We start from the raw sequence: 24,408 nt of genomic DNA on the forward strand, positions 1-24,408 counted from the left end.
TGAGCAGCCCAGGTTCATCTTTATGTCAGAGGATGGTTACTTTATATGAAGATTTACATGAAGAATTTTCTGGGCCTGTGGCTCAGCAGTGGCACAACTGTGTTCACTCAAGCATTACTGCAGTGGGCATACTGCATTATTAGTGGCTGCACGTCTGTTTGAGTACATTTATGCTCTACATGTTTGTAGACATGCATATGTACAGGCTCCAGGTGCAGCACGACGTGCCCTTGTATCTAAACAGAGCAGGTATTTTCTGATGGATGGTTTATTTGGTAGTCCAGTCTGTGGTTTTGTGTTTACTTGGCTCTGATGTAGGTCCAGGAGCTGACAACTTACTGCTTTATCCTCCCATCTACAGCCAGGATGAGTGCATGTGTTCCAGAGGCAGACTGAATGACGTGACGGCAATACCAAAGCCCCAGTCTGGTGAAACATCGGCTTAATGCCTTCTAGTGTTTTTTAAACAGAGGAAATTGCATTCCAGCATAGCCTAGTGCATTTGCAAAGTGATTTGGATTCTCTGCTGCAGAAATGTTGTAACAAGCAAGTTAGTCATGTTTAAAGCAAGTCAACTTTCAATTCTGCTTATGGGCTTGGATAATTCAGCTTGTTTGCAATGCAGTGTCACTTGTATCAGGGACTGTTGAAATGTCAATCTTGAATTAAGGTTGAATAAAGGCAAATAACTTCACTAGATTTAAGAAAATCACACTTGATTGAAGAAAATTCTTGCAGCAAATTGATTTGCATTGGAGAGAAGTGAATTCAAATCACACAAATGTCCGATTTCTCACTTATTTCAAGAAAAGTAAGACTTTGCTCAATGCTCAAATAACTTTAACTCGGAAAATTTGCTCACAGTGCAGTGAATGTGCCACAGTGTTCATGACAGTAGTTGCACCTTCAACATCAAGGTAAAGGCCTTTGTGTGCAACCCTTTAGACCTGCCAGTGTGATAAAAGCAAGGATTTAATGTAGGCCGTGCTTGCCTCAGGTAATGGCCTCTAATGGCTAGCTGAGACTTAGTTCCTTTGTCACCTATGTTAACCTTGACCGCGATGAGCAAACCAACCAGACAAGCCCAGACTCGTATAACCACCTTTAATAGGCCTAAAGCCCCATGTTGGCTCTTTCACGTCAGTTTGTCACAGTTTAAGGCCTCAGCAGACATGACTGTGATGAATAAACGGCTGCAAAATGCTGCGTCAGCACCAACACTGGCTATGACCCGGTCAACACCTAATTCCCCGTTTCTACCCTAATTATCATTTTCACTCGTTTATTTTCCAGGTCACTTATTTGTTGAATTTATCAGACTCGTGTTGTAACCTGCACGACCAAGAGAATAATACAAATTTGATCAGAGGGAGCTGAATGATTTATGTGCATTGTGGCCTGACTGCGCTCGACACTTTGGCCCCCCTAATAAGCAATAACCGGACGGACATTGCCAATTGGAGCGCCATCTTAACACCGACATATGGCTCCCCCTGGCATAGGGGGGCAACGGTTAAATTACCATATCCATTACCATCAACCTGTCCACCCGCTTCCCAAGCTTGAATCACACGGTTGTGATCCGTCAACTCGAACACTGCCAGCAGATTTCTGAATCAAATTTTAGGCTAAAACATGATCCAGGGACATGAGTCGTGTTCCTCACCCAGGGAGAAGGGGGGTGGGGTGGGGGCTTTCGGTGGGGGAGGCCACAAGGGCAAACTCCCTCTGGCGTCAGAGCTCCTCAAGAATGCAGAGAGGGATTAATATACATCTCTGGCAGTGATGGATGGGTTTGAAGACACACACACACAAACGCACATACACTTATACCCACAGAGCATCTGGATGCAGCCTGTTTGGCCCTCCCTTGCAGCAGGGTGTGCCAGCGTAGCAGGTGTGTGTTTGGTGTTTGTGTATGTATGCCTCTGCTGGGACAAAGCCAGGTTTGGTAGTTTGCCCTACTACCCCAGATAGAGCTGTATTCACAACAAGCATGTCACTTTGATTAGAGGGCGCAGCTTTTATCGTGCTAGTTCATGTCTGGGGCACTTGGAGCGATGTGCTTTGTCCTTTTCAAATCTTTGAAGAATTGACTTTTGCAGCCCTTGAAATTGCAAACACCGTTTGATAGCGGATAACATGTGTTTGTCTGAACGTCCTGCAGTCTTTTTTTGTGTAAAAGCCTGCTTGTGTTTCATCACAGGCATGTGCATTGATTACTGAATGTATATATGTCTGCTTCCTTCCAAATCCCCACTACATCATTGTTTCCTTGAATCCTCCAGTGACTCTGTTTGACCTCTAGCCACTGGCTCTGTGTGACTGGTATTGTACCACGCTAGTCACTGCTCTCTGATGGATCACCTTAGGGAGCCTGGAGTGTGTCTTGCTTGTCTTCTGCAGTACACTACAGCGGGTATTGTTATGGTAATGAGTGAGTGATTCACGGGCTGATCTTATTAATCACTAGAGCTCACACCACCACGTACCGGGTGACATATTATCCTGCTGCGCTCAAAGGACAGCCAGAGTCAATTTGAGTAGAGATAATACAGTTTGCGAATAGGTTTAATGCAGGTGCATTATGCAGGCTTTTGGTCACATATGTGAAACACCCAACAAAGTCAAAGCCTTGGCTAAAAAAAGTTAAGCAGGAGGAAGAGGTTTTGTCTGCACTGAGATTCAGACTGACCTTGGTGAAGGTTACCAGCGAATGTCGTCATTCTTTTCCCTTTTCTCCACCTCACAGGCACTTTTCCTTCCCACTCTCTTTCAGAAGGGGAGATAATTAGGTATCCTTGCATCCCCTGTGGAAGAGGAGGAAGCTGTCGTGCTGTGCAGCGATGCCCTGTCTTCCTGGGCAGAGCTGGGTGCGCACTCATTGTCCCAGGAGCCTCAGGGCTCTCTTATCTGACCCACTGGCTCCTAGAGACTCTGGCTCCGCTGGTTTCCTGAGAGAGGCCTGTCACTCACTCTGTTAGCTTTAACCGTCGCCCCCAGGCTCGTCTCTTGTCTCTTGAAGACGGGGACTTTTCAAGCTCTTCAGTCTTCAGCCTGACCCGAATAAGATGTTTAGTCTCTCCCTCACTGTGACATTCCAGTCCTGCTTTTGTCACCCGAGGACCTGCAGCAAGTGTGGCCATAACTTTGTAGTTTAAAGAAACAATTCACCCACAATACCGAAAATGCTTGCCCCTAGTGCAGTCTATCTATCGAGACAGTTTGTGTGTGATTTGGCGAGGTTTCCAGCCTGCCATGACAGATCTTCCCCGTTTCTTGGCACTGCAATACAATGGGGTTTGATGATTATTCATGTGTTTTGCTCAAACTGTATCTATCTCCCTCCAATTTGCACTTGTTGGGGGCAGATAAGTAGAGTTTGCTGGTGTTCCTCAGCAGGAAATAGTTCCCAACCAAAGTCGTTGCCTGTGAAAGCTGTGGATCATAGAGGAAATCTGTGTCATTGTTTTTGGAGAACTCTGTTTTTTTTACATGTACATTTTCAAAAGTTTGAGCTCAGCAAACAAAAACTCATCCAGGCCGGTTGGATTTCGGTGCCAGGAGACAGGGAAGATCAATCATGGCAAACTGGAGACCTTGTCAAATCATGCGGAAATTTTGGGTGAACTAACAAAAATACCTAAGGGTTTAAGAATTAAGGCACTTCTAGGAGCTGTGAAAATTGCAAGAACCACACCTTGAGATATCTATATACAGTGCTTTGAAGCAGATTGCTTGATGACGTAGAGATAATGGTGTGTGTGTGTGTGTGTGTGTGTGTGTGCATGCTGATAGCACTGGAAACGCTGCCCAACCATGTTGTGGGAATATTAATCAGTAAATGAGTAAGCCAGATAGCTCTGGCACCAGTTCAGAGACATGTTCTGTGTGTGTGTGTGTGTGTGTGTGTGTGTGTGTGTGTGTGTGTGTGTGTGTGTGTGTGTGTGTGTGTGTGTGTGCGTGCATGCATGCATGTCTATTGCATGTGTTTTTTCATTCACAGATTTAACCCTCAAAATGACCTTTCTCTGTCCATTAAGCTGCTTAATTAGGAAAAAAGCTGATGGAAAGTTGATTTGCACCTGCAGTCCTCCAGCTGTTTGAGAGATCGCACACACACACACACACACACACACACACACACACACACACACACACACACACACACACACTCCTCACTCTCATTGACTGCACATGGCATGTCTTACTACCACACTCTCTCCACTATGCTCATATATCAGAACAGTCACTCCATTTCTCCTCCCTCCTTTAAAACCAAACATGTGCAAAGGCTTGTCCACACACACACACACACACACACACACACACACATACACCCACACACACTAACAGCAGGCAGCAAGATGGATGCTGACACCCCCTTGAGGATGTTCAGAATCAGTGTCTCCTATAAACAATGTGTGAGAAGATGTTTATACCTGTTTCACCATTGCCCCTGTCAGCAGGGAGTCAAACCACTGCCTTGTTGTACATGCACTAACACTCAACACACACCAGACACTTGCAGTGTACACACACACACACTCACACATGCGCAGGGTTACCAGTTGCCATCACACACACACACTTGTACACATGGGTCCACTTTTGTTAGCTGTGGATCTGTATGTGCTGACATATCCTGGTTAATGTGAAGTGAGTGTTGGACTTTGGGAGTTCTGGGCTGTCATGTCTGACAGGAGCTCCAGTCTGTAGAACTGAACCCTTACTGGCAATGGGGGAAGCTGGGAGAAAATGGAGATTTCATTTTATTGGACAGAGGAGAGTGAAGAGCAGGCAGAAGAGGAAAGGAATGGAAGAGAGAGAGAAACATGTTTTACATTTTGTATTTTTTGATTGCTGAATATTGTACTTCTTCACATTTTAGGTGGCTTTATTTGAACTTGAAGGACTGGATAAAGCTTTTTTTATTAAGGAGTTTTTTGGTATTTCTGCTTTATTTGGTAATTACAGTAGAAAAAGACAGGAAAGGCAGGGGAAAGAGAGGGGATGACATGCAGCAAATAAGCTGAGTTCGGCTTCGAGCCCAGGACGTTGCGGTCAGGACTCAGCCTTACCACATGGAGCGCGCTCTTATCCAGTGAGCTACCAGGGTGGCGCCCCCACTTGATAAAGCTTTGATGAAATTGACACAAAATACAGTACAAAAATACAATACTATTTCAACCTACAAGCAGTTACACTTCTTGTTCCCAGAGGAAGTGAACTTGGTTAATTGGGCTGTATAAAAAATAAATACTTGATTGCACATACAAACTAGGAGTCACTGAATTATTTCATTTTTAAAACTTTTTGAATAATAACAACCACAACCTTTTACTGCTAAAAGTTTAGCCATCTAACAACAGATAAGATTAAAATGTAACAAGCTTCTAAAACCACAGGCCTCAATTATTAAAGAAGTGGGGAGGTTGGGGGGTCAGCTCCAAACAAAAGACTTGACCTTTCACCCTGATTTGAAGCTTTCCAGCTTAAACAAATTCCATCAGTCTGCACCAAATTCCACCAGCACCCCCCCATCACCCCCCCACCCTAAAAGTGTCCTTTTCTCATTATTTTTAATTCGTCTCTTGACATCAGTGTTCCATATTTCTGGGCGTGGCAGTCTACGCATCTGTGCTAAAGTAAGCAATTAAAGTCAATTTATTCCTCCCTAGTAGAAGTTTTGTTCACAAATTGTCTGCGCCTGCTGAGCGTCGGAGCCTCTATTCCCCAGTGGGCAAGATAATCAATGGCGTCAAATCATAAACAGCCTCCAGTTATCAGAATGGCTCCGTCACGCCGTTTAGGAGGGAGAAAAGAAGTATTAACATGCTGTCTTAAAACTCATTTCTCACCATCTCTCTCTCCCTTTCCACCCCTCTCGTTGGCTGGGTCCCATGGGCATCACCCATCAACTGTGTGTTTTTCATCCAAGTTAGGTTTGCGTTATTAATCGGCGACATAATTTACCCCCATCTATATTTAAAGCCATCACAAAATCGTTTACACGGAAAATTAATGGGCCTACCTTTCTGACTTTCCCACATTAATGGAAGGCATCAATTTGCTATTCCTCAATTTGTGAAAACATATGCAGTGCTTAGCAGCCAGTGCGGCGGAAGCATGCACTGTTGCTCTCCATTAAATGCTTCAGTGTCACTTTGAAAGAGGCCAGTCAGTTCTAAAACACTGGAAAATATATTATATTATTAGTCTACCTTCTCAAGGCTCAGGTGGGTGCTTAAAACAGCCAACCACCGTCAGGTTAAGACAAATGGGAGGTTTGAAAATACAGTAAATCAGTGCTTTAGGACTTCCAACCCCGAGGCCAAACTCACCTTTACCTTTTACTACCTGACATTGTGGAGCTGGCGTTATGGCCCTGTGTTTAACTAAAGTAATTGTGGTCAGCATAGTGAGGACAGGAAGTGTGTAAGAGGGTAGGTGTTTGGGCTAATTATTGGACGTGGAGCTTGTCATTCTCCCATTGACATTACTGAGCAGAGCAGGGGACCAAAGCCCTGAAAAGGCATCAGAGGGAATCTTAGGCTCTACTATCATCTGCTGGTTGGTTTCCACTTTGATCCCCGAGTCACCTCAGACGATAGTAGTTCTCAAGAATTTCTCCACGTCAAATTGTTTTTTGATACACAGATCCACTTGTCCCATATATTCCCTTTAGAGTAAGGCCCGTTACATTATCTACACAAGGAATGCAGATGCAATTTCTAGTTCTTGATCTGTGCAAATTCTTAACTTTTCTTGTGCGCACGTGTAGATTGACTACCGTAGATTGACTACTCTCATGGGGGACACAAGACCAATGGGATGCTGGAGAGGGGGATTTGAAAATTGCGACGTGGGGGAATGTGCCCTTTACATGCTGGTCCCTCACTGCCAAAAAAGTTTTGCATACAAATTCAATTTCAAGATTTCAGAATCTTCTGCCTCTAAAATCTGCCTCTATTGCCATCTGTTTACACAGGAACAAGTGAAATTACGGTGGTTAAGCTGTATTAGGCCTAAAGCATCCCTGTGAGCTAGACATTTTTACTCTTGTGCTTATAATTCATCAATGTCTTCAGGTGCTTATAGATTATTTATTGTATTTATTGTTTATTGTAAGAAGTTTTTGCTATAAAATACAGTGCCCTTCATTGTTTTCTGCCAACTTCTGCATTAGATGACAAGTGGATTGAGATTGAGCTGAAGTGTGTGCATAGCTCTGTTGCTCGGAACTCGATTACAGAGGGATTTAATACGACCCCAGAGAGCTTGTTGAAGCCTTAATTGATCTTAATTAGGGGTCAGTCCATTTGGCTGGGTGGAATTAGACCTAGCACCTGCTCTGTATGAATATGCATCACAGCACTCCTCCTTGCCCTCTGTTCTTTCCCAGTCACTCGCTCTCATTATGCTTCTCAATCTCTCCAAGCGTGTTGTTGACTAGCCCTTTAGCAGCCTCCATCCACCGCTGGACAAAGGGCTTTGAGAGGAGCCCAGACTAGGCCACAGGGACCATTGTGCTGTTAACAATGTTGTTTGGCCCCGGTGAACGCTGCTGATATTGTGTCCCGGTTTGTGGAGCTGATGTCTCTATGTCAAGCCAGCAGGCTGATGGAAGACTTGTACAGCTGCTCTCACAACAGCATGGCATGGACATGGCTGTGAATAACTATTAAGACAGTTTCCTCGTACCAAAATAGAGTGAGCCACCCAGTTACGTACGCTCCCGTGTTTTCCATGTGTCAGAGTGGTATGACACATTCCTCCTGAACACCAGATACTTATTCACTCAGTTCCTCTCAAATAAACTGGCCCGTCAGAGGGCTGGGAGCAGCTTTGGGAATGGTCTGGCATGCTTCGTCCAGTCCTGATCCTGTGTTCTGGTGTGGCTTTCTCAATGGGTCCAGTTTGAATGTGTGACCACAGCTATGCGAACCATAGACAAATGGAGGCATGTGTGTGTTTTTAGACCGACGGCGGTCACAGTTTGTCTCCTCGGGGATAAAGCTTAGGCACAACATTGAGAGTGCATTTCAGAAATTCTAAGTCCAGAGAATGTTTCGACTCATTTTCTTGCACTTTAATTAGCCTCTTAAAATGAGATGCAGATTCGGCCCTTTTGGCCCCCAGAAGCCTGGAAGCAGATAAGCCGTGTCGCTAACTCTGTTTCCTTTTCTGTCATTTCCTCTATGACCCTGCTCTTTTTCACACCAAGCCCCTGTCCGTCTTTCTCTCTCTCTCTCGCTCTTTCGACTTTTCGTTTTTGTTCTTTGGCTCACGTTCACACAAACACACACACGCACACTGAGACACACACCCTTTCTGTGTCTCCAGTAGCTGGCTGTCTCCCTGGCCCCCTCCTGGGGTCATTGTGGTATTTAGGGTCAGACAAGAGCTCCAGTCATTGCGTCCTCCCCAGTGCCTCCCAGGCAGTGCTGCAGCCATTATACGCCAGCTTGTCTCGCCCAATCGCCTCAAACAGCTATGGAAAACCGCCTTGGCTGTAACAAGCCGTGCATCCTTCAGCCCAGCCAACGGAAAAGCAGCATATAGGAAAACAACACTGTGAGTAGTGGAGGTTTTTTTTTTTTTTTTTTTTTTTTTTTTGCAGAAGAACTCTAAATGGATGATGAGGGCTATAAAACATATTTTCTTTTTTTTTCTGAGAGAGCTCTTCTGTTGAGCAGTTTTCACTTTTTCCCCCTCTCCCCCTGTTCCTCTCGGCGCTCTGTTGCCCTGGGTTACCCTTGGAGGACTGTGATTTGCTGTGTTAGGAAGCCGGGGAGGGAGTTTCCACGTGTGTCCCAGTGTGTCTGGGTGTGTGAGTCAGTCGGCGCGTGTGTGTGAGAGTGTTGGTGTGTGCGTGTGCTGCTTTAAGACTCAACGAGTCTTTACAGGGAGAATCCACTTTGAGATCAGAGAGTACCAGCTAGATTCTCCTTTGCAAGCTCTTCAAAGAGCTTTTAGATTAAAGCCTGGGCCACAGAGGTAAGAGATGTTATGGTGTCTGCGTTTTATCCTCCTCTCCCTTTGTTTCCTCGGTTTACTAGATTAAGGGGGAGGATACGGTAAAAAAGTTGACTTTTGCCTGTTTTTGTCCAGATGTGCGGCTGTGTGCATTGTCAGTGTGTGTGAGTGTGCTTAGTATGCAGTTGTATCTGTTTCACTGGGTTTGCACCTACTCACGTTTACATGAATGTAATCAAGTTTGAGAAGTACCGCCCAGTCTATAATTTGTATCTCATGCTACAGTTGGCAGAATTATTGGTGTACTTTAGGTGGGGGGCACATTGTATGGGAAAGTGTATGGAAATATTTTGTTTTTCTTGGCATCAGTCAGAGATGGCAGTGGCAATATCACTGTAAATCTTTCAGAAGGGCGCCATGTCATTTTTGGTCACCAGCCAAACACAGAGCTTCTAAATGTATAATGAAAAAGTCCAACAGACACTAACAAGCGCCTTGATGGATGTCTGGCGGCTTTGGCAATATAGTCAAATCCACCACAGTGTAATATGGGGCTTACAGTGAGTGATTCATAGATAAAACTGCATCCTCATGAGCAAACAACCACAGGATACTTTAAATCTAGTTCATATGACAAAACACAGCAGGAGATGGCCTGGTTGTGGACTCCAACAACACTGTTGCTTCCTGCTGTTGTTGTTGACTTTTACCGGGAAGCCTTTTGGGTTATTTGCATAATTTTGAACTAAGCCTGCATCTTAAAGACTTCAGGATTATGCGCACTGCTCCTCTTTAAAAGTGCATTGTCCCCTGCCAGAGGAAAGTGATAAGAGACGATTCCCGTGGGCCGTAACTTGACAGGAGGAATGCAGTGCGATTGTGCTCACAGTCACGGCTAGTAACAAATGACCTCGTGGTTCCTAGTGAACAGCACAATTCAAAAGGCATGAAACCTGGCCGATACTTTATTGTGTATCAGACTAAAGGTTTTGTGACAATCTGTGTAGCCATTTTATATGTCAGTGCTGCGTCTTTGATTTACTTCTCTATCAAAATCTCAACACTGTGCGAAAGATTGTAAGACTTAAAGGTTTGCAAAGCCTCAAGAGTAGATGATATTTTCATAATGTTGTTCTACACGATCATCTGGGAAACCTTCTGGAAATGTCCAGCAAGTATCACTTTATCTCCACTGCACTATAGCAGAGTCTGTTAAAAATACTGCACTAACAGCATCATGATATTATGTACTGTGAGGCTCAAAGCTTAGTTCTCCAGGGGTTTGCCCTGTATTTCAAACTGCTGTGTCAATAGTTTGCTCCTCGAGCTTTGTTTCTCAAGTTTATCTTCAAGGACAAGAGGGTTAGAAGCTAGCTTGGTTCCCCAGACTGTGTGCATGCATGAGAGAGAGAGATGGACCGAACGAGTCTGTAGCTCTTCTTCCATAGACACACAGTATGCTTCATGAGGGAAAGACACTATCTACCTACTGTTTATAACATGTTGAGGTGTGGCCCATTTTTCACTAAGTTAGTCTGGGCTCCAGACCCAAAAAAAAAAAAAAAAATCACATACACACACACACCGCCAGACTAAACATGGAGCTTACGTGGGAGTCATCCTGGGGCAGTCGGAGAAGAATACCAGGTCATGGGGTGCGTAAGGGAAAGGTGGGGTGGCAGTGGTCCCTTTGCCCCTGAGCAGATGGCCTGTAGGGAAGCCTTTTGATGAGAACAGAGGATTGAACAGAAAGAGGGAGGGCGAGTTCAGACTGAGCACTCTGCATGCAGCTAAAAGGAAGTCTTGTCTTGTTGTTCTCACCAAACAGCGGCACAATACTTCAGTTCAACCCACAGCAGAAGGCAAACGTGTGTGCCTTTAGGTTTGTATTTGTGTGTATTGGCACGCCTTTAAGCCTTTCAAACTTGCAGCATTGCCTTGCCTGAATAAACTTTGTAAGAAAAGTGTCAGTAGTAGTGCTGAAAGAAAGCCGTCACTGTGACAAGTTCGACAACCGGCTTTATGCTGACTCCTCTGGTGCAGTCGGCAGCTGCTTTCTCCAGTTTTACCCAAAGAAGAGCGTTGTTTGGTTTCTGCCCATTCATGTGGAGAGACTTCAGATTGTTTTTGCTTTGCTTTTTAGCTTCTAGACTAAAAGTACTTCCGCTCGCAAGGGAACACATTGTGAACTGCAGATGCTAATGGAGTCACAGGGTCAAATGGTAGACATGTGGTCAGAGTTGTAGACTTGAGATGTAAAGGGGGAATGGGAAATCTGGTATTGTAAGACAGCACCACAGTTTTCCCACAGCTTTAAAGTCTAATGAGGGCGATTCGGGTGCTTGGAGTTAAAGCGGCTGAATGCAGTTGACCATGCACCCATGACCGTTGTTGGCTTGGCTTTGCGCAGGGTCCGAGCAGCCAGTGGCCCTGCTTAGCTTGCATGACAAAGCTGGGAACTGTTGGTTTGCTGTGTTGAAGCAAACCTCTTTTTCTTGTTTCCTTCCTCTTGTTCGCTGTTGCACACATGACTAAGGAAACACCTGTGAGGTTAATCCTCTGATCCACTCAGAATGATGGTTCAAGTTCAATTTCAGGCCTTCGTGCCACAATGGCAGTTGCATAATGGTCTCCCACCTTGTTTCAGCTGTTACTCTTTCACATGTATGTTAAACACAGTTTAAAAGGCACACAATCCTTGAGCGGCTCCATGTCATGTTTTTGTCTTTGTGGTGACACTGGACTTGATCTTTGCCCTCTCCTAGAGCTTTAAGATAGAGTGCCTCATTTGAGTCCCCTGCCATTTCCCTCTCAACCCCATATGTTATGCCCTCTGTACAGTAGTCCCTTTGCACAGTGAGCCGACACTTTAATCTTACCTCTCCAGTCAAGATGTATCTAAGCAGGAGAGGTAAAGTCTCTTAATGCTGCAGATCACTTAATCCTGAAGGTTGGAGCTTTTGGCAGTGAGCTATTTACACTGTAACCTCACACATGCTGTATGTGTGCTGCAAGGCTCAGCGGGGTTCAAGGTATGTGAAAGCTTTCCTGGAGCGTGAGCTACAGTACATGTATGTAAGTGGGTTATATTACACACACGGCACAGACGAACTGTTTCTTAGAAGATGCCCAGTACTCCGGCAAAGAAAGCTCCCCAGCCGTTTCTGGTTTTGGAAACCTTCCCCCCGGACAAATTTGGCGGTGAGGAGTGAAAAAAAGGAAGAGCGAGGTAGGATTCCAGCATTTAAAAATAAACAGCCGGGTAAACTGTAGCCAGCTTTCAAAAACTTTCCCAACCCTGATCAAAGACAACGTCATTGAGTTGTGTGGAGTTGGAAAAATGCGAGTAATGTTTGGTTTGGAGGGCAGAATGAGGAGGGTTAGACTTGGAGGGGTGGAGTGACTTTTTACAGTAGTCATAGCGCCATGGTGGCACTCCACCATGCCTACTTCTACAGTCCAACCTAGGTTGACTTGAAATGGATGGAGACTACCGCGACTTTGACTTTGTTTGGATTTAAGAGAGTTGGACCTTTTTATTACACTTGAGGAGCAACATGTTTTTGAGAGGAAATATTTTTTGTTCGGATGATCCATCAAATATGAGTGTTTTTTCCCCAGGTATAGCAAACCTCTTATATTTGGGAATTTCAAGGAGAAGTTACTGTAATGCCTGCTTACCAAAATGGCATCCCTCCTCAAATCCAGAGGATTAGGACTTCTCTTGTAACTGGCACACTTGTTATCAAACATGGAGTTCATTACACAAGGCAAATAGCATTGCTGTGGTAAAGGACAAACCACTTAGCCAATATCTCCCTGTCTTTCTCCCACAGATGAGCTTAACACCGAAGGAAAGAGTCTGTTCTGAGAGATGATGCACACAGATCCGTGCACATAGGAGAAGTGCACTCTGAGAAGAGACTTTAAAACAGGTGAGTTTGAAGAACTGTGGCCTTGTCTAGATAAGACTTTGTTTGATCACATTTCCACCTGATCTGAAAGTTTGTCTCAGTATAGGAAATATAGGAAAGCTTGGCAAATTGCCAACAGTGAACAGTGAACTTGACAGTGAATATATTACTATCAAAACTGCTACTTGTTTGATATATTTTCACTTCCTTGTTTGATCAGTTTATATAGTTGCTTTATGTGAATTGAAGGCACATTGCATCTAAGCTTCACTTTCAATTTCAGTCTCTGATAATCTCTCTTGGTGGTTTAATAGTTAATGTATCATGAGTGCATTTATACCTGGATACTAGCATACTCTTTTTGCTCCTTAATTCAGTTTGGTCACTCAGGACCATGTTAATGCCAGGTGGAAAGGATGACTGTGAATTGTTTAAGAAAAGAGTTGCTTCCTGTCAGAATGTGGAAGAGATTTGTTTGTAGTTGTTAATCTGCTTACCTTGCTAATTCAGACATTTGAAAACTGTTGAAGCGATTTGGTCTTAACTGAAGCTGTGATGTAATGACGCTATAGATGGCAATAGCTATAGAGCTGTCTCTGACTTGCAATAGTTGTCCCACCAGTTTATGTTAACATGACAGTATACTTTGCTAGCAACAAACCTGTAATAAAATGTCCATTTTGTCATGGTTGTCCATCACTAATGTAAGAGTGTTAGGGCACTCACTCTAGAAGTGATTTTGTATTGTCCTGAGTCCTGTCACACATGACAACCGTGACAGCCTAAAGCCTGTTTGTCACACTAGAGCTTCCATAGAAAAGAATGGAAGAATGCAGTAAGATGAGTAGACCACATAGGGTACTTATCAGATTTTAAATCCCACTGTGTGATGCAGCTATATTTATCCTAATAGCTGTGATGTATGTGAGGCATAAGGATGATATTAGACCTGCTGCTGTTTGACTCAAGAGACAGCCACTGAAAGTAGAGTGATGATGTGCATATGGTCTGTGGGAGCATAACCATTTTGATTTATGAAGCATAAGTCAGTATTATGGCATTGACGTGAGTTGGAAATATGTCACAACACAGTCATCTGCATTTTGTATCACAGACAGGATGGCCATCTGTGTAGTTCATTATGTATGATATTTCACTATATAACAGTGTATGGATAGTGTAAGTATCATTTCTATCATTGAAACCCTAAAAACAGTACCATGTATTTCCCAGCAGCACAATGTAAATGACAAAAAGAATGATTCATTTCTGATTTTTTTTTTTTTTTTTTTTAATCTTTCAGGCATCAATGGGAAATTCAGAGAGCCAGTACAGCATCCAGGGCCCCAAGGGCACCAGCTTTATCTTCCCTGGGAAGCAAAAGCCATATTCACTGAAGTTCCGCTCAACCAAAGATGAGGTCCTCTCCCCCCAGACTTGGTGGAAAAATGTCCCAGGGGGCTCAGGATACAAAGCCAGATGTGTCGGCCGCGGCTGTCTGTCGCCCCCGAAAAGCCGCCAGCCCTACTCTGCTCGGCACTATGACTATGTTTCAAAGGGAGCAAGGGGTAGCCCTAGCCAGCATCGTTGGCATCGATCCCCTGGATGTGGTTTACCAAGGCGGCATGTGTCAGATGACTATGAAGATAATCCTTATGGAGCTGAGCTTAACGGGCACACCCTTAATGGACACAGTGATGAGCATGAGGGTTTAGAGGAGCAGAGCAGCCCGCGTGTGGTGATCAAGAAGGATGGCAGTCTTCGGGTGGAGTTCACCAACAGCTCAGGCAGTGCTCTCCTCCTGGATGAAGCCTCTGGCCCGGTACAGCTCCTCAAGTTCTCCCCTAACCTGGAGTCCGGCTCCACCCCCAGTCTGCCAGGCTCCAGTGGCAGGAGGCCGGAGGTCCACCGAAGTGGCCCCCCACCAGCCTCTACCTCCTCCACAGCCAGGACTAGCAAGGGAAGCTCTCTGAGCTCTGAGGGGTCCTGGTATGACTCGCCATGGGGACCGAGCACGGAGCTCTGTGAACAGGACCAACCCTGCCCTGCCAGCAGGACACTTGTCCACTCCCCCATCCACCAACTTGACTCTTTCACAGAACAGTCTCCCCCTGGGTCCATCACAGACTTCTACAGGGACCCCACTATGGCTGCTACCTTCCCCACAGCCAGGGACCTGTCCTCCCAGTTCCAGGACCCTCCACCAAGCCAGAGGCCTCACCGAGCCTCCTTCGCATCAGCTCTTGATGTGCCTGTGGCGGAAGAATGTCCTGAGGCCCGGCCATACTCATCATACACCCTTCCCTGCCGCAGGCCAAAAGCCCACACCATGAGTGAGGACCTGGACCACTACCCTGACCCAGACCAGTACCAGGAGCAGGTTGGACCAGATCTGAGCTTCCACAAGAAAGGCTCAATCAAGAACCGCATTAGACGCCTCAGTGACTGGACAGGCAGCCTTAGCCGAAAGAAGAGGAAATCTCATGTGAGTTAAGCTAAGCCTTTTATTTTTGGAATGGCACTGATTTGGTGTTGAACTCAGCTTTTGCATTCTCAGTGCTTAGCTTTACTTTTGGAGATCTGGGTTAGTATGTTACATAGTGTTCCATTATCATGTTTTCACCCTTGCTCTGTCTCTCACAAGGGTTCATTCAGGGATCTCACCTGCATGGTATGTAAAACAACAGGTCTTGCTGATGTTGGTAGTCAGTTTTGCAGTGACCATAGTAAAAGTACTCAGTAGATCATAAATGATTCTTTTTTAGTTTCTCACTCCCTACCAAAAGGAATGTTTAACATTTCCTAACAGTTCTTTCACTGCCTAGCTTGTTAGGCAGAAGAGGGCGTCAGTAACAGCCAAGCAAGTATATATGAGCTGTGAGCCACAGCAGTTGGCCTGGCATGGCCAGGAATCAGCCACCATCCCCTGGTCTTTAGCAGCACAACACCAGCTGTCTGAGGACAGGTCACAGTGGGGTGGTGCAAAATGAAATTTGTATGGCAGCCGGTACCAGGTCTTGTATCTTTGAGGGGAGGCAATAGGGATGAGAAGTACTTGCTAATACACAAGACAAAACATGGATAAGACAACACATAAGAGAAGCCGATGGCTGGGCTGCAGATGTCATGATGATGACTATGTCTGGGTAGGTAGATTTGAATTATTATAATATGTTGATAGTTTTGGCATATTTATGGGATTTGCATAGTTGTGAGAGTGTCACTGAAATAGTGGTCTTTGAATTTACCTGATGTGGTGTCAGCATGTGAATTTCTTATATTAGACTACGTTGTTTACAATTTGCTGTAGTCAGGGTGGACTGACATAACTTTTTACTATGTTTTGCTTAGCTAAAACAGTGTTAATAGTACCTTGGTTGTGATCTGTGGTCATTAAGCTAGGTGTTACATCACATTTAAGCATTTTTGAGTGTTTCAATCTATCTGATGACTGAGAGCATAGTTATTTAAGATTGATGCTGCAGAGAAAGCTTGGCATTTGCGATAGAAAGATAGCCGAGACATGTATCCTCTTCTCATAGTAAAATGATACCAGCACTTCACTGGCTCAAGTTATGTGAGGGGTTGGAAATAAACATAGTTTGTGTGTATGTTGTGTGCATGTTTGCAAGTTTAAACAATGCACAAATTATCATAACAGCCACTGATTTTTCCACCACAAACTCTTTATTCTTAGCAACTTTAATTTGACTTAAGACGTTTGTTTAAACTGAGCTTGAAGTCATGCCCCTCTCTATGTTTGAGGCTTGTAAGCAGCTGTTTCTGCACTAATTCATTTAGCTTTGCCTTGTAAAAGTTTTAAGAATGCTGTACAGGCTGCGCCAAGAGAATTGCTGTAAGCCCTTGAGAAGATCTGTAAGAGTGAAACTAAATCCTAGCTGCAGATTTAACCCCACCCTTCTCTGATGTTAATGAATGAATTATGGTGGTTCTGGCTGCTGTGTGGTGGAGATTTGGTGGAGATTTTCTGCATACCCCTCTTTGAGGGGTATACAGTCTGCTAATAGGGATTGATATTCAGTCAGTTGGGTCTGACAGCAAACAAACAGAATACAGGGACAGGAAATAGTATACACTTAAACTTGTACAGACTTGGATATAGCATATACTATTGCATATATACTAGTATTCAGTTTGAGTGAGACCAGTGGGAGCCTTGTAGGGACACACTTCCTTTGCACTGGAAAGCTGTGCTAATCTATGGGCATATGTTGGTGCTTAGCTGGTTTTGGGAGCAGGCAAGGACCCACAGATTTACTTCAGGGTTATGCACTCCTTATCCGGAGCAAAAGCTGATAGAGTGCTGCTTTTTCTGGCCCTGACTTTCAGAAATCCCCAAGAAATTTTCAGATGACATGTGGTTTCTAAAAAGAAAAAAAATATTCCTCAACCTGTGACCCTCAATAAAATGAGATTCATAGCCAACCTCAATAGTAAATATGAATGAGCCATGTTCTATTTTTAGAGGTAAATGCCGTCTTTCATGGAATCAAAACAAACTTGAAGACTTAAGCATGTGAATTTCTAGCCAGGCTTGATATAATATAACTAGGGGCAATTTAAGGCTCTTCTTTTTTTTTTTTTTTTTTTTTACATGACTGATAGCACGTGGGGGTCTGTTTCAGAGTGACTTGGCAAGGCTCCCAAGAAGATCGTCTTGAAGTCTTTGAGGCACCTAAAATTGAGTCTCGAGTCTGGATTTCCTCAGTCATGCTGGGGCCACTTTGTCAACCGCCAAAAGCTCTGTGGCTGTATATCTCTGGTCATACTGCCTCCTTTCAACGGTTAGACCAAAACCCGGAGCACCTCCAGCTCTGGTTCCCCTCCACCTGGGCTCCAGGGCTCTGTTGTGGGTTTAAAGGTCACACCATGACCCCAGAGCCAAAGGCCGAGCGCTTGCTGGTAATGAGAAGCAGCTGGAGGAAGAAGAGATGGTGGGTAAAGTCAGGCCATCAAGGCTGATGGAAACAAGGGAGACATGAAAGAGACCAGACCTATGCACATCCTCCGTAGTATACATTTTTCTCCTACTATACTATATCCAATTTTTGGGTGGAGGGTTGGCCTAATGGTTAAATACACCATTCTTCAATTGGGCAGTTTGATTTAAGACCTGTGTCAGCAAACATGTGCGCTATTTAAGTGTTTTTGAACAAGTCACCTAATTCCTACCAGCTGCAAGGATGTTGTTCCGTAGCTGACTCTGTGTTCTGACCTTTCTACATGGGACATGTTATGAAAATTTCCCCACAGGGATCAATCAAAAAGGATAGCATTGCCGTTATTATCACTATAAACAAAGAATCTGCGTATGCATGTTTTCATTATTCCAATCTTTCAGGTTGATTTTACCACTAAGTATAGTTTGAAAAATATGAACAAGGGACAGTGAGAGAACAAAAAATGAGGCATTAGGGTGAAACAACACTGAGGAGATATGTGGGTGGAGCTTAGTGAAACACAAACAAAGACAGTGATGGCGTTCCGGTATCATGGCAGATCCTGTGTGTCTGCATGTTGAGAGCACTCCACTCAGTTGCCTGCGGGAAAATTGATGCTGCAATCTAGTCAAGTGCAGGTAGGCTCTCATTAGGCATGAAAGAGCGCAATTCCATCAAGTGTTCTTTTTGGGAATTGGGAAGCTACAGCAAACCTCAAATGACATGAAATTGTCTGAGCCTCAAGGGTTCCAACTACCCAGGTGCCATCACAGGAAATTTGTCCCACTTTTTCAGCTCTGCAAAGATTTAGAGGCCATAATGCAAGCTTTGAAGTGGGTTTGAGTGGTTTGACTAGATTTTTCAAAAGTGTCTGTGTTGAAAATAAGATAGTTTGGTCTTTGTCCCGATCTTACCCTTTTACTCTTTCCTTTCTATGGTCCTTTGTGTTTCCTTGACTCTTGATGATCTTGGTCATCTTTTGCACCTCTGACCTTTACTTTGATCTGCCATTTTCGACAGCCTAGACCCGTGAATCTCAACCATCTGCTTTACTGACGTGAGAGACTACAGGCTTTCATTTTAACCAAACGCTAGAGCATTTAATTTCTATGATTTCAACCACAGAAGATATACTCTTGGGCCTCAATTAGAGATGCACCGATACCACATTTTTCAGACCAGACCCACCTTTGGGTACTTTGTGATACTGAGTACGAAATTACCCACCTGATGAAACTTCCACACTGCCGACATTTGTATCTCATTCGAATGTTCAGTTTTGGTTGTAGTCATATGATGATACCAATACCAGTATTGGCAGCCGTGCAGCCCTAGTCTCAAAGGCACTTAGTCTAGAACCACCAGTCCAGACCCTTTCAACTTTTCCAACACATCGTCTCTCCTTCATGCTTTGCTTCGTATGTTGCATGCTCCCCTCACCTCACCTCTACTCTGTGTGCCCCACTAGGAGCCCAGGTACAAGGACCCCAGTGATGCCTTTGACAGTGGAGTTGATGGCCTTACTGCAGACACCAGCTCTCCCTCTCAAGTCTCTAGCCTCCTCTGGTTCCCGGGAGCCTCCAGGGCCCAATCATCAGGGGCCCTTCACCACGCAACCAGCGATGTCCTCCGCCAGAACATCTACGAGAACTTCATGAGGGAGTTGGAGACTGGCATTGGCCAGGGGAACGGAGGGGAAGGAGGTGAGAGAAGAGACCCATCCACAGGCACCGAAGAAGGGGAGAGCAGCAGTGAGTCAGCTGAGGGCTCTTTGGAGCAGCTGGACCTGCTGTTTGAGAAGGAGCAGGGAGTGGTGAGACGGGCAGGCTGGCTCTCCTTCAAACCTCTTCTCACTCTGCACAAGGACAGGAAGCTGGAGCTGGTTGCCCGCCGCAAGTGGAAACACTACTGGGTGACACTGAAAGGTGAGCTTGTACTTCGGATGTTGCAGGGTTGTTTTGGAGCAGTCCCCTTGAACTTTATTTGAAAAGGATGTGTAGACGTGTTGCTTTTAAAAACAGATTCAGACATCAGGGTCAAATTGAGCTGCATTTTCTAAATTTAAGTCCTACTATTTAATTTTTGGTTCCTCTTTGTTCTCATGGTTTTCTCTGAGCAGTAATCATGTCCTTGACTGTGACATTAAACTTTGCCTTTGACTGATTCTCTATCCTCCTCTACCCTACCCTAAAAGCTTACAGGGAATTATGCTGTTGAATTTACCAGCTAAATGGATAAAGCTCAGGCCACCAAACGTGCGTGTGTGTGTGTGTGTGTGTGTGTACATACATGGGTGCAAGTATGCATGTTTGTCCTTCCACACACACTTCTTTAAGTATTTAGCAAAGAGCACCTCTTGCAACTTGCAGCAAAGGAAAGTCATAAGAAAGGACATATTTGTGATTCCAAGCAACCTTTTTGAAGCATGTGAGGCATTTGTTCTTTTGTTATTGTTCAATGTCATTGGCATCTGCCATCGTCTCAGTCATGCCAAACTTCATTTCTCAGATTTTTTTTTCTCTCTCGCTTCACAGACATAACACATAACAAGGCCATAGTATCTGTAAATCATTAGGGCACAGCCCATTAGGTGTGGAGAGATTGGCTTTATGATCTACAATATACTCAGCAACCCTCACACATGTACGCTCATCTCTTTATGCCTGCTTCACTACTTCTTCTCTCTTTCTAGGATGCACATTGTTGTTCTATGAGACATATGGGAAAGGCTCTCCAGAGCAGGAGCTGACGCCTCGTTACGCCCTCTTGGCTGAGGACAGTATCGTCCAGGCTGTCCCCGAGCACCCCAAGAAGGAGAATGTCTTCTGCCTCAGCAACACATATGGAGACGTCTACCTCTTCCAGGTGAAGTACACCATCTTGCACAATGCTTATTGTATACGGAACTGCTTCACTGTCCACATTTCTTTCAAAACCTTTGCAGAAGTTTGGGATATTTGTCAGATTTTATTTTTGTTCATGTTGTCTATCAGAAGTTTTATTGTTAAATATTTTACCAGGCTCTGCAAATTCTGTATGTAAATGATGACTTGATTCTGTGTAATGTAATAATATAGTCACTCAACATAACAAGGCGCTCTCCCACATGCCACACACACTGTTATTGTCAGAACTTAGAGTTAAGCAGAAAGTCACAGACTCCACTTGGTCTCCCTCCCAGTGCTTGCGTGGCTATCTCAGCTCTCTGAACATGCTGCTGCATTGTTTTGCTTCCTGTCATGCAAAACACTGCACCGCATCCATTACGCAAATGAAGACCAGAAACTGTTATTTGGCTTAGAGTGATTTTGATGCAGCACATCCACATGTTTCAGCACGGGCTTGCTCCTGCACGGGTAGCCGAGCTCTGTGTGTGTGTGTGTGTGTGTTGTGTGTGAGTGAATGAATGTGTGTGGTGACGTGTCCAGGCTGATTCATGTAATCTGCTATAAGGGCAGACACACTGTGAACAGATCTCAAAGGAAGCAAGTAGATAAAGTATGCAGCATGTTCCCACAGTGCATATTTGCAGTACATAGTTGTGGTTTATAAATTGCACCAGCCACACACTTTATAGCCTTACTTGAATCGAACACAGTAATTCACCAATTCCAGCCTGTAAATGACAACCAGAGCAAAGCCCAAACTTTCCTCCTAAGGGGTCGGAGAGCACATCATATTTGCCCGTTGTGCTTACTGACCTATTTCACTACTGAATTCAGGCTCAAGCTCTCAGCTTACCGCATAGCCTGCTGCACTCACGATTACAAGCTTCCCAGAGTGCACAATGTGAAATCCCAGTCGCGGTGTCCAGGCCTAGATCTAATAAAATGCTGCAGTAGAGTTGACACGACCCTAGAGGCAGGTAAGGAGAAAATCGGCTGTATAAAATGAAGATAGCCTGACTTTCATCCCTCGGCTATCCATGAGTCATTTTCAATCTGAAGGTGGGATTTGATTTCACAACAAACATGCCGCTTTGGAATGAATCACTTTGTAAAGAGTGATAATCTTGAAATGGCTTATTAATGGGAAAATGCATCCATATGATTTCAGCAACAAATATAGTGCTTTCCCATAGACACGCTGTTTATCAAGGTTAGGTTTATCGATTCAGCAAGGCCTATCTTGCCAAACAATGAACTTAGTATGATCTATGATAGAATAATACAATAGCAGTACAATGGCAATTGTATAAGATTTATTAGGCTTCAGATCACTAACCTCTCCCCTCAGGCCTGAGACAAAACTATGGACCTCACTACTTCATCAAATATAACCTCATTGTTCTCATCCTCCCTTCCAGGCCAGTAACCAGACAGACCTGGAGAACTGGGTGACAGCCATCCACTCTGCCAGTGCCTCGCTGCTGGCCAAGCGCCAGGGAAAGGAGGACACAGTGCGTCTGCTGAGGTCCCAGGTCCGTGGACTGCTGCAAAAGATTGACATGGACGGGAAGATGAAGAAGATGGCCGAGTTGCAGTTGACTGTTGTCAACGACCCCAAGAACCGCAAGGCCATTGAAAACCAGGTAACATAAGTACCACTTTCATTTTGGGACATTTTTATAATCAGTACAAACAAACAACACTAGATGGAGATGACTTTATGGCACAAAACAAGAAGTTGCCAATGTTTTTCCAGCACAAAATGATTAAAGAGCCACACTACAATTTCATTTTTTATAGTAAATACACCAAGATATTACCTTTAATTTGAGAATGAGGAACTGATGTTCACAAATGCTACACATAGTATCTTAGAATTATGACTAGATGGCACAAGACGGGTACAAGTCACAGTGGTAGTTGTCTTTCACCATGGGAGTGCAGCAGTTTGATCAGTGGCCACGTTTTGATTTTTGACTCCAGAACCTTGTGTGCCATTATTTCACTTGAAACATGTAGCAACCACATGATGTGCCCTACTTATTTTTCCTGATTTTGTGACTGTGGTGACAAAAGCCTGCACTGTGCTGTATTTTTGGCTGTGGGTGGGAGAAGTGGCCTAAATGCACCAGTCCCCAAACGCATCCCGAGGGCCCAGGGGAACAGCTAGCTCCCATAGCATCAGATTGAGATTCCAGATGTTTCCTGGTAATGGGCTCTCAACATGCATTATCCTCCTCCTCCTCCTCACAGCCTGAGGGAGAAAACGCAGCCTTAACAGCCAGCATCGTGGTGTAGCCTACATACAGATGATTACAGGCTGGTGCAAAGCCCTCACCCTATTGCTTAGCAAGAAATTAAATTCCTTTACAAAAACTTTTGTTTATCGTGGAATATAAGAACTTGTGTCTGCTTCATCATAGCTCTTACTCAGGTGGTCAGGCATCTCATGTGCCTCTTTGTGGTCTTACCATGCTTAGACTAGTTTCACAGGGCCAGACATAGGTGTCTGTGAGGGTTAGTTCTGAAAACGTTCTGGGGACGTTTAGGTTAAAAAATGGTTGTGAATGCTGGCAAGATTGGCCAGCGTTACAACTGCACTGATTGGCTGTTCTTCAAGAACGCACCTACTTAAAAAATAAACTTCCGCTGCTGTCTGTGCAGTTGAGACATCCCGAGCAAAGGCATAAAAGTTTTCAGTAACAAACATAACACCTTAGAAATTATATTATTGTTTGAAAACACATTTCTTGGTTCAGAGTAGTGCCACGGGAGTGCCCATTTGGAATGTGTCATTGTTCTCGCCCACATCAGTTCTTTCACAGAAGTGTCCAGTCATTACAAGCATTGCCAAGAGAACAACTGGGGTCATGTCCAGGTGCTTTGAGTGAAGATGCTGAGTACTTTCTAACACCTAACTGAAAAATTGTGCCGAGAATGAGCAACATTCTGGGCAGCTGATGCGGTAATGATCAGTGGTGATGTCGCAGACTGTCTACTAGACTGAGTGACTGCATGCTTGTGTCTGTTTCCAATTACCCAGTGTGCCACCTCAGTGTAGACAACGAGACAGACGGCTATGGAGCCAGTGATAGAGTCAGAGTGGTGCTGGACAGGACTCTGATACAGGCACCCTGAGGCTAAGTTTAAGGTTTCAGGGGGGATGTCTAGCACCAACAGGGCACTACTTTGATGTAGTGCCCACCCACCCCCACCCACGTCCACTGAAATCACTGCCAGCAGACCTCTTTTGAAATCTGCCATTGTCCACTCCCCCTGCCACCTAACACACATGGATGCTGCGATTGAGTTGCATTGACAGACTTATTATGCATCAGGAGTTACACGGAGAGCCAGGGGCAGACATTAAAGAGGGGAACAAGGAGAGATATGGATCTGCTATGAAAAGGCCCATTTCTGCCTTGCTTGATGGCTCTGAAATCGAAGTAAATAAGTTGTATATGCAGGCCAGATGGGCACTAATATCCCCTCCCTTGCAGTCATGTCGGTTCATTGACTCTGACCATTGATGCAGGCCTGCCGATCACATAAAGAAATAGACATACATAAGCCTATAGCATAATGTCAGGAAATAGATTTGTGAACTAGACTGAGGCATCAGTTTCCTTTAATACCACTACTAATGCACCTCATCATGAATCATCA

General features: G+C 44.6%; 1 protein-coding gene across 1 annotated transcript in view; it reads left to right on the forward strand.

The window, feature by feature from the left end:
- Positions 1–24,408, forward strand: part of tiam2a (TIAM Rac1 associated GEF 2a) — a 78,657-nt gene that overhangs the window by 13,241 nt on the left and 41,008 nt on the right. Inside the window, exons 2-6 of the mRNA XM_030044180.1 lie at positions 12,816–12,914; positions 14,197–15,378; positions 19,323–19,779; positions 20,547–20,719; positions 22,161–22,385. Coding sequence (XP_029900040.1) covers positions 14,203–15,378; positions 19,323–19,779; positions 20,547–20,719; positions 22,161–22,385 — 2,031 coding nt within the window. The 5' untranslated portion in view covers positions 12,816–12,914; positions 14,197–14,202. The remainder of the gene's footprint in view (positions 1–12,815; positions 12,915–14,196; positions 15,379–19,322; positions 19,780–20,546; positions 20,720–22,160; positions 22,386–24,408) is intronic.

The sequence above is a fragment of the Myripristis murdjan genome, chromosome 22 (genome assembly GCF_902150065.1).
Source record: "Myripristis murdjan chromosome 22, fMyrMur1.1, whole genome shotgun sequence".
Classification (NCBI taxonomy): domain Eukaryota; kingdom Metazoa; phylum Chordata; class Actinopteri; order Holocentriformes; family Holocentridae; genus Myripristis; species Myripristis murdjan.